At 35.6% G+C, this 13,745-nt stretch overlaps 1 protein-coding gene across 1 annotated transcript in view; it reads left to right on the top strand.

Annotated features, from left to right (window-relative positions):
• Positions 1-12,688, top strand: part of PLK4 (polo like kinase 4) — a 14,913-nt gene extending 2,225 nt beyond the window's left edge. The window contains exons 4-15 of the mRNA XM_010165838.1: positions 560-1,592; positions 3,421-3,521; positions 5,128-5,504; positions 6,348-6,452; positions 6,821-6,923; positions 7,731-7,880; positions 8,604-8,734; positions 9,529-9,620; positions 9,997-10,138; positions 10,678-10,818; positions 11,726-11,832; positions 12,589-12,688. Of these exons, the coding sequence (XP_010164140.1) occupies positions 560-1,592; positions 3,421-3,521; positions 5,128-5,504; positions 6,348-6,452; positions 6,821-6,923; positions 7,731-7,880; positions 8,604-8,734; positions 9,529-9,620; positions 9,997-10,138; positions 10,678-10,818; positions 11,726-11,832; positions 12,589-12,688 (2,582 nt within the window). The remainder of the gene's footprint in view (positions 1-559; positions 1,593-3,420; positions 3,522-5,127; positions 5,505-6,347; positions 6,453-6,820; positions 6,924-7,730; positions 7,881-8,603; positions 8,735-9,528; positions 9,621-9,996; positions 10,139-10,677; positions 10,819-11,725; positions 11,833-12,588) is intronic.
• Positions 12,689-13,745: the final 1,057 nt, after the last annotated feature.

Here is a 13,745-nt window from a genome sequence, read left to right as displayed (position 1 = left end):
TGCTGTAAACTAAAATTCTTGAATATTCCCTGATTTTCTAATGTAATAGAACAGAGAGGCTATCTTAATATCCTGAAGTTAAAAGTTTTTGAGAAACTGGAATACTACTGACTTGCCAGTTTGCTAATGATAAAACAAGTATCATCCAAATTGTCTCCTGTATTTTGTAATCTGCACATAGTGAAGCTGCTTGATTTTGTGTATTTAATGTTTCTGAAAGCGAGGAGTAACTTAACTTTTTTAATTCTTAAGAACCTAATTTTTAAAAGTTTAGGCCAATTGAAAATATTTCCAGTCCCGTCTACATTATTCTATTAGCAAAGAAACAAATCTGATTACTGCACTGTAGAACATTTTTTATGAACTTAGAACATAGTCATGCCATATTGCTTACAGCAAAATGCAGAAAGTTAATTCCAATCTCATTAGCATGACACTTACATATCCTTGTTATTTAAAAAAAAAAAAGCAAGACCAATAACAGACTTCAAAAAGTTGTTATTTTCACAGCTATGATTTAAATTATATGACTAAAACATCTGATTTTGTGTTTTGACAGCTCGACACTTCTTGCATCAAATTATCACGGGTATGCTGTATCTTCATTCTCATGGAATACTGCACCGGGACCTCACCCTTTCTAATATCTTACTCACCAATAATATGAATGTCAAGATTGCTGATTTTGGACTAGCAACTCAGCTGAAAATGCCTCATGAAAAGCATTACACCATGTGTGGAACTCCAAATTACATTTCTCCAGAGATAGCCACAAGGAGTCCACACGGACTTGAATCTGATGTGTGGTCTTTGGGCTGTATGTTTTATACTCTTCTTATTGGAAAGCCACCTTTTGACACTGACACAGTCAAGAACACGCTGAATAAAGTCGTACTAGCAGATTATGAAATGCCAGCCTTTTTATCAAGAGAGGCACAAGACCTTATACATAAGTTACTTCGCAAAAATCCAGCAGATCGTTTGAGTCTTTCCTCAGTGTTGGATCATCCTTTTATGTCCAGGTGTAGCTCTGCACGGAGTAAAGACTCGGGAACTTCAGAAGATTCCATGGACAGTGGAAATGCTACCATCTCTACAACCTTCACAGGCTCTTCCAGCATCAGTACCAGTGGTTGCCTGAAGGAAAAGAAGAAGCTGTTAGTTGGACAGCCACTCCCAAATAAAATGACTTTCTTTCCTAAAACCAAGAATTCCAGTAATACTTCATCTGTAGATGGAAGTGGTTCTTTTCACCAGTGGGGAATTCAGGGAAAAGAAATCGGGATAACTGGCAGGGGAAGGGCCATGCAGCTTGCTGAAGAGAGACCCCATTCACGCTACCTCCGAAGAGCCCACTCTTCAGATAGGTCTGGTGCATCCCACAGTCAGACTCAAGGCATATCAAATATTGTTGAGAGATGTCACTCTATGGAACTGCTTTCGAAGCCTAAAGTAGGAACAAGGGAAAACACAGAATACTTTTCACCTGCAAACAGCTATACTGATATAGGAGAAATATTTAAGGAGAAGACTTCAAGTAGTTCTGGTTCTTTTGAAGGGCCAGTATCTCCACCTGTAAAAGATCAACCACAGTAAGAATCAGTTTTTATTAAGAGGAGATTTAGAGCTGCCTTATATGTTAAATGCATAATTTTTCCTGTAACTAAGCTGTAGTAAATGCCTAAAATCTCTGCACTTCTGGCTTGAATACCAAATAGGAGAGGGTGAAAGTTGATGCTGTTGCTTTTTACTTTCCTGCTATTGGGTTTTTGTTTTGGTTTTTTGTGGGGGCTTTTTTTTTCTGTTATCCTTAGACAAGATAAAGGGAAAGAAAAACAGATTAAGTAAAAGATTAGGTGACAGATTTTAAAACTGGTGTACCGGAAAGGAAAATAACACTTAAAAGATAACTATCTGAAATTTAGTTCTGTCCTTAGTTGTAGTTTCTGGGTGAAAATCATGGCTTCATTCTATACACTGATGGACTTCCCCAGCTGATACAAACCAACTCCAGTGTCAAATCTACAAGGGATGCTGGATTGGTTTCTGTGTTGTTGGAGGCCTTCTGTGCACTGCTGTGCAACAAGAGACCTTGTTGTGATAAACTTAGTCTATGCTCAGAAGCTCGCTTTGTTTTCTCCATCAGCAGAGTATCAAAGAATGCTTTCCTATTTTAATATAAAGTCTACTGCCTATCTTAGATCTTCCTTTTGTCTCCACATTAAGAAGTGTCACCTTTGTATGGTGGTTTCATACATTTTTCTTTTAGCAAATCACTTCAGGGAAAATGCAGATGAGCACTTGGCCCTGTAGAAAAAGTAAATGGACTGAACAGTCAAGAAAAACCTTACAAGTGTTTGACGTAAGCCTCTGTTCAGCAAGTTCAAGGGGCATGTGCATTCTTTCTAGTTTGAGAAATGTTTGATGAATCAGAAAAAGAAATAATTTATGCAAATGTTAACATAATACTTACTTCTGACAGGCTGAGTGTAACTGTGACAGAATATTAATATGAATGTAGGGATTAACTAAATGGTTACTACCTTTTTTACATGGGTGATTATAGAAAAGCCTCTTACATGTATAGTTAAGTCTGCACGACAATCTTAAATGCAAGGTTCTAAAACCTAAATTAGATGCTTATATTCTGTGGTGGGTGGTTTTGGTTGGGGTTTTTTTGTGGGGTTTTTTGTTGTTGTTGATAGTTAACAAGAGTCCTTGCCAATGCTCAAGTAGTGATCATCACAAAAAGAAAGTACAGACAGGTACAGGCTATGGAGACAGAAAACCTCAGAGGATCTTAATGTGAATTTACAACAGATCAGTGATTCTGCAGTAACTGGTTTTGTGTGTACTCTTTATTCTTCCACATGTGGATTATAGCTCGAGTTCACCAGAGCTATAGCTGGTAAAAAATCTTGATAATCTTTGGGATTTACTATATTTTATATACACTCAAATTATTTTAGGTGGCAAGACTGCCTACATATTTCAGCTGCATATTTGTTATGCTGAATGAGATCTACTGGGGTCATGGGTGTCATCCTCATGGGTGTGTCATCCCTGTGTCTTCTCTGAGGTTGTTTCCTGTACGGTGAATTAAAAACTGTAGGTAAGAACAGCCACTGCTGGCAGCATCATCAATGGCTCTTTTTGTTACCATGTCAGTTCCAAGAGTCTACTAGTGAGTGCTAACAGGCTTAAATCTGTGCTAAAAATTAGTAATGACTTTTAATTCCATTTGGAAGCAGTATTTTTTTTATGCTTTACCCAGTGAAAAAAGCAGCACGTTCTATGCTGTCTAGAGCTCCAAAATGCCACTTGCATTTCTTATATGTTCTGAAAGTGTTTCATTATAACTTTCATTGTCCAAGTGTTTTTGATGTAACCTTGATTACATGTGTAACTTTTATTTTGCAGCTCAAACTATCTGTGCCCAATGAAGCCCCAGGTTGGTTTGTTAGAGCAGAAGTCTCAGGCTGAAACAATGCAGCAGTGGCTTGGAAGCATGCAAACAAATGGTGTGTTTCTACTCAGTTGTGTATTTTTGCACTCAAGTTGGAGTAGTGACTTTTAACAGTTTCTATGTGTTTTTCTGTATTTTATCCCTTCAAACTTGTGACTGAAGGGATATCTGTATGGCCAATTTAACTGTGATACCAGAGTATAACGTCTGAAATAACAGCAGTTGGGTGTTAACAGAGGCTACTGCAGACAGACTTTTTTTTTTCCTGACTGAAAAGCATGGGAGACCTTAAACTTGCTGCTGCTACCAAAAAATTGACCAAAATCAATTGGATATTGAAAGAGGCAAAATGATTTCCAGCATCACTAATCTGTGGAATCAATCTTAAGCAAGAAATATCCCATTCAAAACATTGTTTTCTCTTTTGGACTAAGCTGTAACATTTTAGTTTCCTGAGGTAGGAATTAAATTCAGAAGGTTCTGTAGTCAGTGTTGGGATATATAATGAACTGTATATAACTGCCTTTGTAAGAGTGAGGAAATTGTACACTGAATTTGAACACTTAGCTCCCTAAAATGAGGTCATTCTCTTCTTTTAGTATTTTAGAGAGGAAAAAAAAAAAAAAAAAAAGGAAAACACAACTCTAGACCCTGCCATAATTATTCAGTTGTGACCAGAAATGTGTAAGTATAAACACATGACAAAAGATTGGCAGGTGACACAAAAGCCCCGTTAATTTAGTTGTGCAAATACACCTTAAGGGAAAATGGGACCTCAGTGAATGAGAAAGATGATAAGGCTGCAGAAGGAGGGGTGGAGGAAAGGACAAAAGACACAGAAGGGAAGGAGGTGTTCCTCATCGTGCATCATGTTACATCATTTACAAATGATGTAATTTAATCATAAAACTAAATCACAAATCCATTCTGGCCTTTTTTGTTTTGATATTACTGGACTCCTTCCCTTCCTGTCTACAGGGAATTGGAATCATATGACATATGGTCTGAATAATCCTATTTAATTTTTGGTCCCTTCTCAACTGTCCTGCATCATGGCAGGAGGAGTGCAATGCTTGTTTGGGTGAGGCGAAAGTTGATCAAGGGCTTAAACATCAAGATTAGGGCAGTAGTTATAAGAAGTTTAAATATAAAAATAGGCTTGTCTTTTAACAAATGACTGGAAACAAAACACGGATTTTGGAGTGTGCATTTAACATCTTGAGTACCAAAACTGATGCTAAAACACTAGATAAACTGAAACTTAAACTAAACTTATAACTAGTTAGTGGTCATCTGAATGGAAAATAAACTGTGTTTCAACAGATTAATCTAATTCTTGTTTAAGTATCTATTTGAAATCTTAGTATTTTATTTATAAATGGTTTTGCAAAATGATTTGATATATGTTAAGAATGAAGACCATCATAACTGAAATCTGGCAATAATTTATTTTAAGTAGTACTGGAATTTTATTAGCACTGGTATTGATTGGTACTAAGGTCATAGCCTAATGATTTGGACTAAGGGTTAAAGAAATACCATTCTCCATTTAAATAAGCCTTCTAAGATGATATTTTGAAAAGCTTTTAAAAACATAATGGCATTTTTTCCTTCTGACTGTGATTCTTTGAATCCACAATGTACCTTTATGATGCTTTCAGTTCCACTGAGACCACCTGCAGACCTAACTGGAGACAGTAATGCCCATGGGGGTTTTCGTTATCATCTAGATGTGCAGCAAGATGGATCAAGAAATGCATGGAACACCTTAAAAGACATAAGGAGTCATGATGCAGCCGTTGACTGTCCACATTCTTTAAACCAGAGAAACCCAAAGAAATACATCCCTGCTGTTCTCTGCAAATCTGAGAAAATTCAACCATCTTCTTCTACATGTGGCCTTTGGTCAACTTCAGAACAAAACCAAACATGGGGCAAAGAACCACCAGCACATCAGAAACCTACGCTGCGAAGTATAGTGTCACCTCTCAGTGCTCACAGGCTAAAACCCATCAGGCAAAAAACAAAAAATGCAGTGGTATGTATCAGTTCTTAAAACGGAAACAACTTGAGTATTAAATATATTATAACTATCTCTTAAAAACTGGTAAACTAGAAGCATTTGTTTTTATAAAACTTAATCTCTAATAATTAAAGTTCTACTCGTGATATACATCTTAGGTTTTGTATATGGGATAGTTGTGGTCACTTCCTGCAAATAGTGACGTGGCATTGCTTTTGGCTTACAAGCAAATAAACTGTAGGCAGACAAAAAATATTAAGTGCATATATACTTCCTACAGTTCTAAACTCTGTACAGCTTAGCTGTACAGTTGCATTTAAGATTTTAACTATGTCAGACACACCATATGCTTCTACAGATTAGATCAATAACTGGATTAGAAATGAAAACAGTATTGCTCAAGTGAAAATGTGAATATTTTTCCTTTAGTGCTGCTTTTTCCCTGTCTTATAGGTGGGAAAGCAAAACAAATGCCATTAATCCTTATTGATCACATAAATTTTCTGGTTGGTTTGTTCCTGGTATCACCCTTTTGTTCTGTTTCTTATAGTCTTGCTTATCCTGTTGTGTTTTCCTCCACCCCCTAATTTCTTTTTTAGAAAAGAACATAATAGAGCTGACCTGTCTTCATTTGATTTGTCACTTAGAAAGCCACACCCTCACTGACCAGGCTTATAACCTTCAGTGATGTTGTTCTGTTTTAATAGCACTAATAACAAAAGTTAGTAAGAAGCATTTATAAGTTTGCAGTGCATTTGAGGAATAAATACATTTTTTAAAAGCATTAGTGGAAAGAAATTTTATCTTGCCAGGAATTAAAGGTCTTGTTGTTTAACTTGTATATTTGATCTATTTTAGGTGAGCATTCTAGAGACTGGGGAAGTGTGTATGGAGTTTCTAAAAGAACACCATTCACAAGAACTTGTGAAAGAAGTTCTCAGAATATCTTGTGATGGAAATGTGGTGAGTATGTTGTCAGTTTTTTCACTGTTGTATAAAGGGCTTAGAGTATACTGTTATTTGAGATTTTTTTTTTCATTTTCATTTAAGTGATTATTTGTTTGGAAATGCAATGTTTACATATGCACAGCTGCAAACTCCTTTCTTTTACCCCCCCAAGCAATTATTTCAGAGCAAAATTGGACTTGACTTTTGGAATAGGTAAAGTATTGTTAAGAAACTGTTGCTGTTAAATAATGACTTAGAGGAATAAAGCATTCATGATAAATTATGATAATTAATTAAACTATGACTTAGTTCTATACCTGTTAAAAGTAGGGAGTGCTGTAGTAAGCTGCAACTGTAAACACTTTTTTTTTCCCTTTCTGTAGATTGCTGTTTATCATCCAAATGAAGGAAGAGGTTTCCTTCTTGATGACAGACCTCCTGCTCCTCCTGAAGACATCTGTATGTATAACTTTGACAACCTGCCAGGTAACCTGATTTGTTGGGGTTTTTTTAATTATTATGATTACTGTGATTTTTGTTTTTAAGTGAATCTTGTTTGAGACTATTTAGCCACTATTTTTTAGGTAATTGTGGAGATAAAAGTTCTTTTAACTAAGATTCAAACTACAGATTACCTGTAAACTGTATTTTGAAACTTCACAGGAAAGTATAAACCCACAGTTTTAACCCATTTTCTATGGAAGTTATAAGGAGTCACACCTTTACAATGTAGTGTACTAAAATTAAAGCTTTCATAATCTTCTCATTCATATTAGAAGCTGGTTAGAGATGAGTGGAAGAAATATTATCAAGTCTTTTAAAACAGCAACTTTACTTTGTTCTTCCTCATAATTAAAAAAAATGTATTTGAAAACACTGACAGTACTTAATGTTGACAGCTGACGAACAAATATAAGCGAACTAGTTCTGAAGAGACAAGCAGACTTCTCTACTAATTAAAGACAGTTTTTATATAAAAACAGGAAGCCAGCTGGACCATGGTATCTTGTTAAACAGTATATGCAGCACTTGCTATGTTGTTTAGGTTCTGAACTATGTGAATTGAATCTATTCAAGTGAAGCTGTTGCAGATGCACACTTTTCTAAAAGTTGGTGGAAATAAGTCAGTTTCTTTGAACATACTTCTGTAAAGTACCTAAATACTACACATACCCTTCAGCTATCAAATACATATTTAAAATTACTTCTCTCCAAGCTGGTGCAGTGTTTAATCTGATGACTTTTTGATCAAATTTTTGAATTTTTTTTTATTTTTTATTTTTTTTTTTTTAGAAAAGTACTGGAAAAAATACCAGTATGCAGCCAAGTTTGTGCAGTTGGTAAGAACAAAAACCCCCAAAGTTACGTTCTACACAAGATACGCCAAGTGCATGTTGATGGAAAATTCACCCACTGCAGATGTTGAAGTTTGTTTTTATGATGGTATGTATTCATTTTTGCAATTATGCAAATAGTGATGCTCTCTTTGTTTTGGCTGATAGTTATCTTTTGTTCAGGTCAATGGCCTCTCCTCCTTCTTCTTTTCAAAACCAGTTCTTCCCTTCATAAATATGGATTCGAAGAGGCATTTCCCTATTGCAAACTGGCTCAGCCTGGGCTGGAGGCAGGTCTGCCTTGGAGCCAGGGGAGCTTTGTGAAGCTTCTTGCAGGGACCATCAATGTAGCCCCTTCCTGCACTACCAAAAATGCCATCCCCCAAACCCAACACACTTAAATACACCCCAACAGAATTTATGACAAAAAAAGACAGCAGCTCTGTGATTCAGTGTGGAACTGCTATTGAAAGGATAGGCATCTTTAGAACTGTATTCAAATACTAATAGAGCCTACTTAACTAATTTTGGCAATACTGTTAGAGATGTTTATTTTGTCTCAGATAAATATTTAGAAAGGTAGTTCTTAACATATATAATAAATGCATTATTCAGCCTATTTAAATAGTGATCTTTGGCCATAGAGGACACTGCCATTAACATCACAGTCCCAATTTAAGTAGCTCATGCAGGAGTGGTTTTATTCTTGCAGTAATTAAGACAGTGAGATACACTTTAGTAGAGTAGAATAGCAGAAATCTCCATTTCATATATGCTGGTATCTTATACAATTCACATTAGTAACTTTTACTTTTTTTTTTTTTTTTTACAGGAGCAAAGATACACAAGACAGCTGGAATAACTCGTGTGATTGAAAAATCAGGGAAATCCTTCACTTTGAAAGGAGAAAGCGAAGCAGGTTTGAAGAAGGAAATACAAGTTTATATGGATCATGCAAATGAGGTACACTGTTTTTATAGAGACTTTTTCCAATGCAAAGCAACCTGAAAATTCAGTTTCTCTTTCATAAATGTGCTTCTAATATTGCTTTTCTTATTTTTCGTTACACTAATGAGGAGGGATGACAAAGTGGTTTTTGGAAGAGCAAATATCAATGTAGAGGTAACAGTCACAATACCTCATAGTGATGACTGCTAGAGGAAATTCTTACAAGTGCATTAAGCAGGTTTGCCTGTCTGGTGAAAGGATTAAACAGAACAGATGAAGCTGCTTTATACAAGTTTAAAAACAAACAAACAAAAAAACCCAAACAAAACCAAATGCCCAGAAAACCAAACACAAAAAAAACCTGCCAGGTGTTTAACTGGCCTGCCTACTGTGCTTTCCTTCTCTTGTTTCATGTCACCTAATTAGCAGTCACAAAAGTGTTTTTTTGTCTATGAACTTAGGAAACAGTAAAAATGTAGTACATATTTCCTATTCAGTCTTCCTTCTGTTCTGATATTTTCTGTAAAAGAATTTAGGGGTCTTCTAGTCCCCTCTCTAGTCCTGCTAAAAGGGGAGGAGATGTGATTATTAAGAGCATAATTCCAGACGCACTGAAGTTACGAGGGAGTCTTGCTGTAACATAGCTTTTTGAACCACCTCCATGGTACATGGGATTTAGTATCATTGAAAAAAGCATTTCCTTGTGTGGCTCACCTGCCACACTAAGAACAGAAATAATTTCAGAAATATTAGAAATAATTAATAATTTTTCTTAATTAAAAACTCTAACAGGCCACTTCTAATTCCAGGGACATCGTATATGCCTTGCACTGGAATCTGCTGTTTTGGAAGAAGAAAAAAGGAGTGCAAGTGTTCCATTTTTTCCAATAATTGTTGGAAGGTAATATCTTACACTTAAAAATACTTTTGTATTTGAATATTCCCCCCAAACAGCCTTATGCAGCTAATGTTTGTAAAAGCCAGAATTGCTTAACAGAGGCTCATAGTCATTAGTAAGTTAATATTTAACTTGATAGCATGTTTGAACACCTTATTTTGGACCTGCAAAGCTTCCTTTGATACTAGGACAGCATACACTTAACGAATTTAGACTAAAGCAGGCTAACAGTTAGCATGTGTAAAAACAATTCTGCAGAAGACTAGTACCATCAAGGGCTTTGTACAATCTGTGGTAAACTTGAAGGAAAAGCCATGTCTCCTCACTTGTTTTAGTGCTTTTTGGACAGACCTTTTCCCAATTTGTCTCATTTTTCCAGAAAACCTGGCAATACTGAATCACCACAGGCTGTAGCACCTCCATTGCTGGACAACACACACTGTTCAAAAGAAGTTATGGCTCTGGATAGAAATATAGCTGCCAGTTCTTCTCCAGTTCAACCTCCAAACTGTACTCCTTCTGTAAGTACACAATAACATGCAGGGAAGACTACTCTCTAGTAGGAATTAAAATATTGCTCCTTTATTTGAACTAACTAAATTACATTTGTATGCACGTAGCTTTTATTAGCCATTTGTGAGCATACTGAGTAGAATTGTTAACTTTGATTTCAACAAACTTTTGATATCTGGATTTAAGATCATATGAAAAATCAAAATGTATGTGCTGTAGAGATCTTCTATTAGTGTTTAATATTCTGTTTTCCAATTAATAGCAATGTCATGTTTTTGTAAAATATTAGTCAAGTGGTTATTTATGAGGGCTGTTTTATAATCTAACATGTGCTGGATGCTTTTCCTGAAGATGGACAGGGTTTTCTAACACTCAAATAAGGAAAAATGGGGTTTAAGGAGAAACAGTCTGCTTAGGGGAAGGGATTCCTTTGTAAGTACAGGAAAGTGGCAGAAAAAAGATAAAAACAGGTTGTAACTGGCTAGTTGGTACATCATCAGTTGGATTAATACTAAGGCTGCTAATACTGTGCACTTCTTGATTTTAGGTGGTGTCATATGAAAAGTCAACGTTTATGACTAACACTGCTGAAACTACGTGCTCCTCTGTTCACCAAACAGAATGCAGTCCAAATTCAGCCCAGCTTTTAAAATCTGTCTTTGTGAAAAATGTTGGTTGGGCTTCTCAGGTGAGAAATTTTTACTGATAAAGGAGGGAATTCTGGTTTTCATATTAACCTGGAGACACCTATTTTTAAGTCACTAACTTTAAACTTGATATGTGAGAAATACCTTCAGTTGTGCTCTACTACAGTTTAAACCTGAAAAATAGTATGTGGAAAGATCTTTCCAAGTAAGTGTCTTGGATAAATACCATGGTGAACTAATTAAGTAAAAGAAACCAAAATAGTAGTTCAGTCCTTCAGTTACCACAATTTTCCTGTGGTTATTGTTGCCTATTTCAGTGTCTTCTGTCATTTAAATTTGACTCTAGTAAAAAACTGAAGCTGTTGAACTTCTGTCTGTTCACAACTATAGATGTAAAGGTGTCATGACAAAGTGTTTTTAACAGATATGTACTAGAAGAATGAATCTGACTATACAACAGGAAAAGCTGTTTCCTTACAGAGAAATTTTTCCTCTGCTTTTCTGTGGGACCAGCTTTAGATGTAAAAATGGTTCTCTGCAATCCAGAGAAGCTTCCAGTCCTAACAGGAAAAGTTTGCTTTATGTATATAAACTTTAAAATGTATATAGGTGTGAACTCTCAAAACTGGGCCTTCTATTTTATGTTTAGTCCTATTTAAAATTTCTTTAGGAGTGGTTAAGCTAAAGGTAGTTCTTTATTTAACTCTCATGGAAAAGGATGACTAAAGCTGAGTAGCTGAAACCTTAGGCAGTCTGATTCTTGAAACTGCATGAGACTACTTACTCCAAAGTAGTATACATGCAATCTTTATCTTCAAAAGGCTGACCAAGATACTTAAGTCACTTCAGCAATTCTGGAAAAACTTTCAGCTTCAATTATTAGAAAAATTCTAGGTATGTAATTTTGTATTTTATGTCCTCAAACCATAATGCAACTTCTGTTGTTAGCTGACCAGTGGAGCAGTATGGGTTCAGTTTAATGATGGATCCCAACTGGTAGCCCAAGCAGGTGTTTCTTCTATCACTTACACATCTCCAGATGGCCAGACAACTAGGTGAGTCTCTTACTGCTACAAAGAGTTCTGTTTACTGTCAGTGCCAGGCTGTTATACATAAGGTCAACTTCATAGCTGCTATTCATTTTGTTTTGTAAATATGTAAGGTTTTTTCAATCACTTCTCAGCTGATTAACTTATATAAGCTTAATAAATAAACACCTATAGCCTTGACTGAATTCTGGATAACAAGTTAATAATAATTAAAAAAAAAAAAAAGCTGGGAATGCATCTACTTGGTCTCCAGAGTATAGCCACTATTCATGTATAGTATTTAAAAGAGGGAGGGGGAGAAAAGTAAGGTTTTACTTTATTTTATATTTTTCCCCCAAGATACTGCTAGATTAGGGAGATAACATGTCAATATTGATGCACAGGCCTCAAGCACTCAGGTGAAGTTCTGCATATCTTTTGGACACTGGGGAGTTCCCATACAGCCACTCATTAATGTGCATCCTCTGTGCAAAGTTTAAGACAGTAATACACAGTCTGGTCAGATATTATTGCAGCTTTAAAACACAGTTTACATATTTTTCTTAATCTGAAACACTTCTTTCAGTTATATATATACACAGGGGAGGGAGTGGGATAGATTTAAGCCATCAAGCTCCAATTAATGTGTCTAGATATACTTGAAATCTCCTTGACTGAGTGGTTTGCCTATTTACAGGCAAGTTTTGAAATAATTATACTGTCCTGAAATAAAATTAATTATTTCAAGCATCTAAATTTTTCTATGCTTATTTACCTTTCTAGGTATGGAGAAAATGATAAATTGCCAGAATACATCAAAGAGAAGTTGCACTGTCTGTCTTCTATTCTTGTGATGTTTACCAATCCAGCTGGTCCCCACTGATTAAAGTAAAGCAGGTGTTGAGGAAAGGAACAAGAGCTTAATAAACTCACTCACTGACTTTCAAGTGACTCATCTTACTCAGCTTATGCAAAAATTCTTCCAAAAGCTGGTAAAAAATTAGGAAGGGAAGTGTTGCTCTGTTTAGCAAATTGCTTGTAATGTATCATACAAAACACATTTTTTTATCCTCAAAATGACAGATAAAATTGCTCAAGCAAAACTTTGAGCAACTTGGTTCTAGATAGTGTCAACTTCTTGGAAATAACCTAAATCTGTTGTGTTGGTTTTTTTTTTTCTTCCTTCACTGCTTACTCAGTGCCAACAATCAAGGAAAATGCATCTGTGGTATTGAAGTGCTTGTATTTGTAAATAACTTATATTTTTATGTCTTACAAGTAATATTTGTAAATATGTATATGTTTTATAACTGTTTGTTTTTATTTTTTGTAGCAGCAGCTTTAACTTCCTGGCACGAGCATTTTATACAAAAAAAAAATAAATGCAGTGGTAATTGTCCAGCTTTATTGAATTGTTTCATATCAAGTGATGGTTTATTGAGAGCCCTTTTCCTCTTATTAAGCTCCATTTATAACAGGAGCTGATCCAGCATCTTGTTCATGGCGGGGTGACAACTGGGGAGAAACACTGTAAATCTGTTGCACTGAAAAATTGCACTGTGGTTTGTATATTCAATGTCTTATCTCTGGCCTATAAATGACTAAAACCAGGAACAGATCTGATAGAAAAGCAAACTCTAATTGATTCAGTTTGTTATTCTGTAGGAATTTTATTAACTTTAGATAGCTTTACCTTATTTTACACATTTTGAATCACACTTGCAACACAATGGAGCACCATGAACACGAGCTTTCTTTTTAAGCATTTTGCTTCAAAATTGTGCTCTTGATAGTGCTTATATTCATACTTTAAATAAATACTGCAACTTCTGTATAAGGTAGGAGAAAAGCTTAAGTTAAGTGGAAGACAGGGCTCCAAAACGGTGTCATGGGGGGGAGGATGGAGAGTTTCAGAGGAGCTGAAGGTGGCTTGCATGTGT

The sequence above is a fragment of the Antrostomus carolinensis genome, unplaced genomic scaffold, assembly GCF_000700745.2.
Source record: "Antrostomus carolinensis isolate BGI_N321 unplaced genomic scaffold, ASM70074v2 scaffold8594, whole genome shotgun sequence".
NCBI lineage: Eukaryota > Metazoa > Chordata > Aves > Caprimulgiformes > Caprimulgidae > Antrostomus > Antrostomus carolinensis.
This window is presented reverse-complemented; position numbering and strand designations above follow the sequence as displayed.